The sequence below is a fragment of the Sparus aurata genome, chromosome 6 (assembly GCF_900880675.1).
Source record: "Sparus aurata chromosome 6, fSpaAur1.1, whole genome shotgun sequence".
Taxonomy (NCBI): Eukaryota; Metazoa; Chordata; class Actinopteri; order Spariformes; family Sparidae; genus Sparus; species Sparus aurata.
The window spans coordinates 16,238,919-16,250,379 of NC_044192.1; the positions used below are offsets into that span (position 1 = coordinate 16,238,919).

Here is an 11,461-nt window from a genome sequence, read left to right on the forward strand (position 1 = left end):
AGTATTTCACAGGCCATGTTACCACAGGTAAAGCAAGCCTCATAGTAAGTCTTTATAAAATGCTTTCTAACATATTGTGTGTTACAATATAAATTCTAATAATAGCACCACAAACACGTTTATTGTTACATTATAAGTTATTTATAAGAAACTTCACAGATGATAGACTGTTAAAGACTTATTTGTTGACAATAGCGTCACAAACATATATCATGACTTTAATTAACATACCGATTATGTCATTACTGAACTTTACTAAGCTTTTTGTTGCTTTTTTATGGTAAGACACACTTTATTCTGCATGTGTTTGCAGTTAACTATCAACAGCACTTATCAACAAATGACTATGCTTTTTTGCACTAGCATGTTTAAAGGGAGAGCAATTACTTATCAAAGTTATAACATCCTTTATTGTGCGCTTATTAATTATTATCTTCACAGCTCCCCAACAACTGTATGAACAAGTTTTTTTTTTCAAGTGCTTATACATTTCTTGTAATCTAATGATACATGTATTTTAATACTTCATTTAATGATAATAAAGGTATTTTAACGTATGAACGTATGCTTATTGAAATGATTTTATGATTTTACCCATCATGAACGATTGATAAACTTACAATGGGTCATTCTGCCTGCATTGTAATCAGAGTACTGTATTTGTGTCTAATTTGGTTTTCAACTCGAAAGTTAAATGACACTGTTCAGAGAAAAAATGAATAAGGAAAGGCGTTAAAGATAAGCTAACAACATGAACACAAGCACTCTGTTCTCTAACTTTCTTTGCGGCATTGATGTGTTGATGAGGAATTTATCCGTGTTTTTATTCTTTACTTTTAATTTTGTCTTGATGATACTGTGGTTGGTTGTGTTTGCAGTTTGTGTGGAATTGCAAAAATGTTGACACAAAGTGTGCAGAAAGAAAAAGGCATGTGTGGTCAGGAAACTGTACACAGTGTACACACCGTACATACTGTACACAGACATGATAAAAAGAAATGCAGTAAAGGCTGGTAGATTAGTGGTGAGAGAAGAGAGCGGACAAGATCGCATGAGGTGATGCGGGTCTGCTTGGAGATGATTCATGTGTCCGTAACTGAAGTCATTCTGCAGTCTGACTCACGATGTAGGGGCAAATGAAAAGGTGGATAAAAAAAGCAAGTAATGGCACCATGAAGTAAATAGTGCAGGAGACCCTCATCATTTTATAACCAGCCTCACCACAGCACTGAATTAAATGGTCACTTCTTTTTTATTTCTCTTTCAGAAATGTTGGATTATGAGACGGGAAATGAAAGCAACATTGATGTGACTGACCTTTTTTGTGGCCTTATTCTACATAAATAAATGGTAAATGGTCTTATTTCACATTGAGTGCATTATTCTGCTTCAACTAAAATTCTTACATATTGCACCTCTCATATTGATACGTGATTGTCTGTTTTGTACGCCATGACTAGCATGTGTTAAGTTATATACAATATGCACTGTTTATTGAACAAAAGTAACATTATAGAATAAATAAACTAAATTGAATACACTGACAATTCAGACACTTTGACAAAGCTCAGGTCTAACTAACTTTATCAACGGGTTTGTTCCATTTTTGTGTCTCAGTGTATCTAATACACCCAAATGGAAACCAGTCATAATTAATGGTATTCATTATACCCAGTATGCTATTAGAACATCAAAAAGAGAAAAATGCCAATTATCTTTTGACAGCTTTGACTTGATTTTCACTTGTAAAGTAACTAAAACTAGTAGAGCAAACTAGCAACATTTTAAAAAGACTTACTTTGAAAACTTACAACCACAATCATGTTCACTCTTCATTAATCCAACTGGTTAGAAGAGCAAGAGAAGATGATAATTTGTTGTATTTAGCTGTGTTGTTTTGAAAAAGAGATGAGATGTCATGATTTATTAATGAATCTCTTTCATCATCACTTTTAACTAGTGGTTAGGCAAGTTGAGTTGGTAAAGCCAGGTAAATCCTAACAGCTACATGCAAAAAGACACAAACAGTATCTTTTCCTACTACGACAATAGAAGGGAAAGTTTGAGCTGGAATTTCAGATGATGATGTTTAAAAACAGACTTGAGGATATCATGATGTCTAACAATGGACCGACCAAACTTCTTTTATGCAATATTTTTTCACACTGTGGATTAAAAAAATACTCATTCGTCACAGATGCTGTTGTATCAAATAGTTTATTACTGTCAACCCATTTCTTACATACAGCAAGTCATTGTGAATCAATGCATTTTCTCATTGAAGACCTCCGGTTGCTGATATGAAAAGCTCATAAAAACAAGGGGACAGAGAAGTGAAGAGAAACAGGTTAACAACGAGGGAACATTTCAACAGAAAATAAATGTGATCCTGTTTTTTAACTCTGTGAATACTGACATAAACAAACGCGGTTAAAAGACGAGGATGACGAGTATGCGCGTTTACATGTAACACCAGTCCACAGGTAAACAGTCGTCTCTCAACACAGAGAAGGTAATATAGAAATATTGTCTTTCAGCATCTTAGGTATCCATCATCTTTGCTCTTAGCTTTAGCTCCATTCACATCGAAAATGCACAGAAACACTTGGCGTTATTCAAAAGACAGCAGATGACACACAAGTCGTTTCTTCATTATACTTGTGGCAAGCTGTGCTCACTCGCTGTGTGCTGTGGCTCGAGATGTAGCCAATTCAGCAGTTCCTTCACCAGGCACTGTAGTCATTATCCAGAAAGGTCCGGTCTGTAGCACCATTAAATGTCAGCCATAATTCAGTCAGCCTGGTGAAATGTCACCCGCTTTTTCTACTTCTTTTATGAACTGTGTATAAAGGGCAGTTGTACAGACAGTTCTACACTATTCAAACACAGACTTTCATCTGGTAAGTGAGAGGATAGCAGAGTGACAGAACCAGGGAGGTGAGCGTGCGACGGTTCGAGCCGCAGTTTGTTTCAGGGTTAAACTCAAAGGAGAGGCTGTCAGTTATAGAGGGAGACAGGCTTCTGAGAGACGGACAGAATCAGGACATCTGTGAGACGGATGGCTTCCTCCTCCAACCCTTCCACATCTTCATCAGTTTCTTTGAGCTGTACGACACCGTCTTCCACATGCCTGGGGAAGAGCCGGACACACAGAGCACTGAACGTCAACAACCACATCAGAAGAAAAAGATGTTTCTGCATTGCAAAAGTTAAAACATAGCTTAAAAAGCTTAATTTGTCCAAAATTCCATTACCATTTCTTAAAAGTGGAACATCGTTCATAGTATCGTCAATTTTTCTAATTAAAGGTGCAATATGTAAGAATTTTAACGGAAATTATCAACAGATTGTGACAAAATCACAGTTTGGAAGTCATGTCAAAGACATCTATGCTTTGTGTTGAAGAGATATCTACTAAAGCTTGCATGTTAACAAGCTACCATGCTAACCAGGTCTAAACCTCATTCTCCCTGCAGTCTATGGCTCCTGTGCTAAAAGTGTAAACATCGACACTCCCCTGGTAGTCCGGCTGGATGGTAGCTACAGTCATGAATGTATAAAAAGAATAAAGTTAGCAGCAGTTAGCAGTTACTCTGGTGATATGCTGACCCTATTAGTTGAGAGTGTGAATTCAAGGTGGCCAATTTCTTACATATTGCACATTTAAGGTAATAGACACAATGATTAAAGGCCATGTTGAAGCAATAATTTGGGAAATATGGTTATTCATCTTCTTATTGAAAGGTCTAATGAGAAGATCAATACCACAGTCATATCTGTAACAGTAAATATTGAGCCTTCACCGGTTAGCTTTGCTTAACATGAAGACTGGAAACAGGACATAGACAGAGCACTGGACACTTCCAAAAAGTGTCGCTCAACATAAAATGACATGTATTCTGGGGACGCTGTCATATTTTTTTTGAGCCGTGCGATTAAGTAGCGTTACAAACATCAACACGGAGATAGTTAATTCAGCCTCTTCGTCCACATAAGCAGCTGTCTGTCAGCAGCAGCTTAAAGAGAGCTTCAACAGACTGACTGACAGCAGACATCACTGAGCCAAAAGATTTTTTCATGTCAGCTCCACTGGGACAAATCTTCAGTGCTCCTTTTTATTGATTCATTGATTTTGTTTCCCAGACCGCTGTAGGGAGGTGAGAGGATTCTGCCGCTAACATGCAGACAGGGAGCTGATCAATTAAAAAAACATATAAAGCCAGATATATGTTGTATTTAAGGAGTCGTCTGTGAATTAGGGGGTGACCAATATGGTTTTATCAGCGCTGATACCGATATAGGTTATGAGTAATCCCGGAGACCGAAATTGGAAAAAAAAATACAAATCTTAGTCTAAAAGTTGAGAATAGTCAATGATGGAATGTAACCAATGTAAAGTACTGTGCAGCGTTCAGGTACCGTGCTTCAGTATTTTTGATCTGCTATTACATCAGATAGTGTTGTGGAAAAGGAGACCACAGAGCTGTGACGGTTTACAAAGAAAGGAATCCATTAATTTTATCTGCAATCTGACACAAAAAACCCTGATAACGATTATCGAAAAAATGCTGAATATCGGCCCTGATAATCAGCCGGACTGATAATCGGTCAACCCCTACTGTAGATTACGCTCTATTAAAGGCAAGCGGAAAGAGTGTATAAAAGGGAGTGGGCCTCTGGTTACCATTTAAAGCTTTTCGTCAAAGCATAAATAGAAAGCAAAAAGTGTTGAGCTCCCATCATAAATCAGGCTCCACTCTGTCGAGAGGTGACAAAATCCACCTTTCAGCACCTTAAAACCATAAATTGTAATTTCCACACTTTAGTTTTTGTAATTGTAATGTCATTAGCTTGAGAGGTGCTGGTACTTGACAACAGAGACAGGCTAGCTGTTCCCGCCTGTTTCCTGTCTTTATGCTGAGCTAAGCAGCTGCAGATTTAGAATACAGACATCAATCAATAACTCCTAGCAAGAAAGAAAGTTTCCTAAAATGTCGAGCTTTCCCCCCCGAAACAACCTTTACTGACACAACTTGACAATATATAAAGCAGCAAAGAGTGCCTACCTGCTGTGGCAATGCCTTTGATGCTCTGTGTTATACTGGAGGTTTTCACAATAGATGAAATACCTGAGGAGAAACACAAACATGTTATAAAACAATTAATATCTCATCACTCCGCAATTTGATTTAATGACTGGTAATTATTGATAGACGCTATCAATCAACCTCACACAAATACAACTGTTTTTTTCTTTCTGCAACAAAGTGATGAAATCTGTCCATCCACACACTTGTTATGGGTAAACATATACATTCTGAATCATTCTAATTTTGCTTCAACATGACTCATCTTGGAGCTGATGGGCCTTGGCTGCCATTGGAGGACATGTTTATTTGATTTACTACTTGTTTATGTATTGAACATTGACTCAGGGGATGTTTTTGGCACTGTATTGTACTGTGTTAGTGTGTGATTTCTCCCATTATTCATTTGTCACATAGTCATACCTTATTTAATATTCACCACAAATGATAAGGACCGTCATCAGTACATGAACTGTATCTCGGGTAGAGTATATTTTAATAAAACATCTGGGAGTGATGGCTTTCTCCGTCCATCTATCACTCTCTCTTTTCTCTGCCAGTCTAACCATTATCATGCATCATACCGGAAGAACATATTACAGAGTAGGTTGTTTTCTTAAGTCCAAACCTTGCTGTATGACAGCTCCACAGTCTGGGTCCTGAGCGACCTGCAGCAGGATCTCCTCCACGTCTCGGTTTTTCCCCGGAGGATCCACCAGCTTTGTGATCCTTTGCTGCAGAGTCCGGGGCAGCGCCATCAGCTGGATAAACTGGCCCTCTGGGCTTTTGTCCACCTGCAGGCAGACAAACAAGATAAATTAACAAAGATACAATCAGTGCCTGAAACTATTTTTCCAGTTTTTTAGTTTTTGTGGGGACATTTTCATCATAACAAAGATAATCCATTCGGTCTTCACTGTCTTGGATGGTCGGAGTAGATAAGGATGTTTGTGTAGTCTCTTGCAGACAACAACGGAGAAATTGAGGTGATTTGTGGACCTTTCGCATGTTTGTGTTAATGTAGTCAGAAAACAGTAGGTACTGGATGTGACTTTAGTTCTACGAGTGCGTGTCCAGCCATTTAACTGCATGTTATCACAGCCACAATATTTTTGGTATGTTAAAACACTTATGGCAGCAGTGACAGTATTACAAAATCCAATGTCGTAGCAGAATCTGACACCGGTGACGGTGATGAGACACTGCCCACCCCTCAAACATATCTGTGGCATTGCTGAGCTGCGATATCTTGTTATTCAATCATTGGAGTGAGTATATGAATATTTTTATTTTTTATTAATCCTCAACTGTTTCCAGCAACAGCTTGTTTCAGGTATTGATTGAAATTTCAGTGACGGTTTGACTCAGATCTGCCTTCTGGGTGATTGCACGTCAGTCTGCAGCTGGTTCATGCATGTGTGACTTCTGCTGCACTGTCTAATGACGTACAAGGGCACTAAGGTATTTAACATGTGCAGGGCTCACAGCTCACAATCCCCCCGAGCACCATTTACTGCAAAATGTGTTACTTGTGTTACACAAACACACACCATGGTGTTTCATGATGGTGTGATAATAAGTATTTTCTTAGTACAAGTAGGAGTGGTGTTAACAGTTTAATAATAATAAAGAGGAGATGTAACCTCACACCATAAAAATAGAGAGGTACATTCATTCTTGACATTCAGTTTGTGAATGTAGACAAACCCATGTCTTACATGTTGTACTGGTTGATACTGTGTGTTAAGCAGGTAAGACGGCAAAATGCCAAGTCAGTCACACCCCGTTTAAAATGTACTACCGAGGCTGTGAGAACACTCTGTACTTTTCAGGACAAACCTCTGTTTCCTTTTGAGTTTCGTTTTTGTTTCATAAACGAGGCGTGACACAATGTCTTTTATGGCTGTTATTGCAAACCATGTGCGTTTGGTAACATTCCTGTAGCCATTTTTTGTGAAAGTTCAGAGGATTTTGGACATATTACAACGCTGAATAATGAGTGTTAGGTGAACAGAGGCATTACTGTCGATACGGCACACACCTGTCCTGTGCATTTGTGTACATGTCGTCTGTTACCTCTAGTTTTCCTTGCTGTGGTTTGTACACCACCTGAGGGCAGTCCCGCAGGATGTTGCTGTACAGAATCCGGAAGTGCTGAATGTTGTCTTTGACGATATTGGCCACCTTGGATTTATCTTCTCCAATCACCATTCGGAAATCTCCTGGAAGACAAAATGCTTTTCCATAAGTTGATATAATATAATAACATATTCAGTAAGTCCTTCTGGTATGAAACTTATGATGGTGACCTAACACTCATTAGCTCTTTATTCATGACATTAACTGTTGATTATGTAGGTCAGGAACCTTAATGCTATATCTGAATCATTTTGGCCCATTGGAAGAATTATAGCCAAAAAATGAAAAGCCCCAAAAACTGGAGAAATGCTATTGCCTTTTTTAAGACTGATCTAGTCTTATCCGTCTGTCTTTTATGTTTATAATCCCTGTTTGTTGTGTTTTTCTGTCTTTGACGGGTCTTCCTTAGAAAAGAGGTGTCAGCCTCAAGGGCCTTAACAGTGACCTAAAGGTTTAACAAATAAGCATAAACAGTCCCGTTGTGAGCACATTTTCAGCGTGGAAACACATGTAGGATCAACACAAAGGACAGCATTAATCAAGCTGCTTCAAATCAAATAAATTAGTTCTGTGTCTTGACGTTCTAGAGCCATCAATCAACAGCAGGCAGCCAACTCATAACCTTTCTGATAGATGGATTACAAACCACATCCAGCATGTTGGATTGCATTAATATTCAAAGCTTTTCAGAACCACACCGGCACGACCGCTATTTGTAAGAAAACCAAAAGCTTTGGTCCTGCTGACTCAGCCGTCTCTGAATAACAACGATAAGAAGTGCATGTGGGAGAGAAAGAGCAGAAGAGGAATTATTTTTATTTCTGCGTCTGTGTACTGAATAGATCAGTGTTTTTTTGTTTTTTTTTTATGCAAGAGTCTTAAAATTGTGTCCGTATTTGATGCGCTCAGTTTTTTGTAGCTGTGCGGTTGAATTACCGGCATAAGAGAGACCGGCTATCTGCAGGAAGAGGTCTTCCTCAGTGAAGCTCTCTGGCAGCATGAGGAAGGAGGCTGTCACTGCACTCTTCAGGTTGGCCACCAGAGCACCGCGGAGCTTCCCGTTCTCACTCTGCGCTAGCATTTTCACCTGCACAAGAAGACATCAAAGCATGCATGCACAAATATAAGTGTGCATGTAAAAACATTTGTGCACATACACATTAGTAAAATTAGGCAAAGATTTATGTGCAAGACACTCTACCTTTTCTACATATTTTGGGTATCTTTTATTGTTATTTGACAAGAAACATAATATATGTAATCAGAATTGTACACCTCAGCTTTTCTTACTGATCCAAAACAGTGTGATTGCGGTACTGACCGGTTTGTGAAGGCGTCCAGCAACATACATGGTCTTCCAGTGCATTAGGTCATCTATCAGAGCCTCTGTACTAATCACACCATATTTGATTATCTGAAAACAGATAAAAAGATTTAAGTGTGTGGTTGATAATGTCAAGCCAGACAAAAAAACCAACAAAAAACAAGCTTAGATAAAGTTTTAGAAGCTAGATATGCTCATGCTCAGACCCAGCAGCAGTCTTATATTACTTCTGCCAATTGAGATTATCTAAGGTCCAAACAAACACTGATGGATTACAAAAGTGGATTCCTGTGAAAAGCCATCAAACAGTGAGAAACCACAGCTGCTTAAATAACACAAGAGGAGATTTCTTTATTGAATGAGAAATGAACAGCTTCAGGAACAGAGAAAGGAGGTGAAAAGAATGTTGTTGTGGCAAAAGATGCAGATACATAAAAACTCAATTTACCCTCCCGTCCACAGGCACCAGCGTGTTGTAGTATACCGAAGCCCCGTGTTCATTTTGTATGGAGCTGATCATCGTGGGCCCCAGCAGCTTGAGGATGGAGTAGTGTTTGCGATTCTGCAGCAGATTCATGGTGTGCCACGTCACTGGGTCGTCCACCGCAATCACAAAGTCCAGCATGTTCTTCTGTTAATATAAGGGGTAAAAAGAACAGGGAACATCTCATCATTGCGTACAATGACTTAGGCTAAAGCTGTAAATTCTAACATAGTAGTCAGTTGAGAGCAATAAATTCAAGTGGGACGAGGCAGGGTGTTGATCCATTGATTGGAAGGTCGATGGTGATTGGGGTTTTCATGTCAAAGATTGGGCGAGATAATGAGCTGAAATTTGCTCCTGAAGGCAACACCAGCAGTGTGTGAGTATGTTTGTGAGTAGGTGAGTGCTGGCTTGTGTTGTAAAGCACTCGAAAATCACTTTATGAATGTAGTCCATTGTTCTGCTACTTTATTTGTTTATCTTATTTAGTTTTTATTTGTTGCCCTTTTCTTGTTTTTCTATTATTATTTTTGGTTGCATATATATTTTTGTAATGCCACTCTTGTGATTCAATAACCCTGATGCTGGTGACCTGGAGCGAGGTTTGTGGGATGGAGGGCTTATATCTATGTCTTGATACCATATTTCTTCGAGACTCTGTACTTTTACCACAGAAAAACGACAAATAACGTTGCCAATAGGGATGCAGAATATATATAAGACAGACAAATTATCGACCCAATAATGGGAAATGTACATTATCAACAGTTATCAGCAATTATAGCCAATAAATTTAGCCGATAATACATAAGCTAAATTGCTTTTGTTGACTTAACAAGTGCTACACACATCTACAAATTGTTTTCTGAGCAGCTAATAAACACAGAGAGGAAGAACAACCACCGCACTGTTGTCGTGCTCATAACACTGAACTGATGCAGCTGTGTAGAGCCACGCAATGAAGCATGAATAATACACATTAATGCTCTACAGAGAAGAAAAATTTAAAACATTAAATCTTATCACAGCCTTGGAATATTAAATAAACCGTCTTTGCACACTACACCTGAGATGTGCATGAAAAAGCATACAATTGTGGTTTCTATTATTGGTTAGCGTGTCAGCTGAAAAAAAAATCCATATTGTGCATCCCTAGTTGTAAACTAAACAGTTTTTGAATAAAACTCTTCAAACAAACGTAACAAAATGGTATTATTGTGACATATGTGTGAAGAGTTTTATTAGATGTAATGCATAACAGTTCATTGTACTGAAAACAATGATGATTACACTTAAGTAAAAGATATTTGGGAAATTGTGATCTTAATATTTACATGCATATCAATATAGAGACATTTAAGTCAAACACCCATAGTAATTTAACAGTATTGATTTCCCTTATCAAGATCAAAAGTTACATTGACTTCAACCACATTGGCCACCTCCTCATGTTTTAAAGCCTAAACAATATCAAATGTTTTCACTGTTGACCGACTGCAAACAGACAAACAAACAAAACTAAAATTCAAAAGACAAAGCAAAGGAAATACAGCAGTAATAAAGCGTCTCCTTTTCGGAAACTGGATCATCAGGGCTTTATTTTATTAGAGCATGTGCAGTGTGAATTGCTAAAGATGTGTTAATGTGGTGTCGTTGACTTGGAAGTGCAAGTTAAACGTAATGAGCCGAGTTTGGAAACTGTCAGGGCAGCTGTTACTAACCTCCATTTGACCTTGGCTGGTCCCGTGTTGTTTGAAAACGCCAGATCCATAGGCAAAAGCTAAACTGATATCCTGAGGGAACTGTGACAAAATCCTCCTGTAAACAACACCGGTGCTGTGCAAAGCTGGAAGAGTCATTTTGAACTAGCTAGGATAGCTTTCCAGCAACGACACAAGCGTGTTTATCAGCGGGACAACCGGCTAAATAACGTATAAAACGAAGTTGCGGACACATATCCTATGAGATACATTTCAGACTGAGAGGCTCGATGCCGATAAACAAGACAACAGCCACCACATCGCACTGAAATGATCAGTTTTAACGTTCAACTGCGTCTTTCAAGTCGGTTTGGGTCAACTGTCTGCTTGACAGTCGACTAAAATATACGTCACAGACTGCGCTGCGAGCTGGAGGCTCATGGGAAATTGAGTCAGAAATGCAAGGTCAGTGACTTCAGTCGTTTAACTGCCGTAAAAAAGACGACATAAGGATTATTCTGTGAATTACTGTGTACGTAGTTACTTCTATGATTGGATACAGTCGTTACATGTCAATTACAAAGAAAACTGACGCTTGTAGATACTTTGAGAAAAACTCTAAATTCAGCCAGCAGAGGGTGTTTGTCGACCAAGTTTAGCTAGGTGAACGTCAGGTAATTCTATTTTCTATGGATAACTGTGCGTTAGAGATGCTAACTGCAACAGC

At 38.7% G+C, this 11,461-nt stretch overlaps 1 protein-coding gene across 1 annotated transcript; it reads right to left on the reverse strand.

Annotated features, from left to right (window-relative positions):
• Positions 1–2,198: 2,198 nt before the first annotated feature.
• Positions 2,199–11,144, reverse strand: tamm41 (TAM41 mitochondrial translocator assembly and maintenance homolog). Its single transcript, XM_030418494.1, has 8 exons — positions 10,756–11,144; positions 8,999–9,181; positions 8,548–8,640; positions 8,163–8,313; positions 7,164–7,309; positions 5,716–5,881; positions 5,067–5,129; positions 2,199–3,130 (listed from the first exon to the last, which is right to left on the reverse strand). Exons 1-8 carry the CDS (start codon positions 10,891–10,893, stop codon positions 3,039–3,041), a joined length of 1,032 nt encoding a protein of 343 aa, XP_030274354.1. The 5' UTR covers positions 10,894–11,144; the 3' UTR covers positions 2,199–3,038.
• Positions 11,145–11,461: the final 317 nt, after the last annotated feature.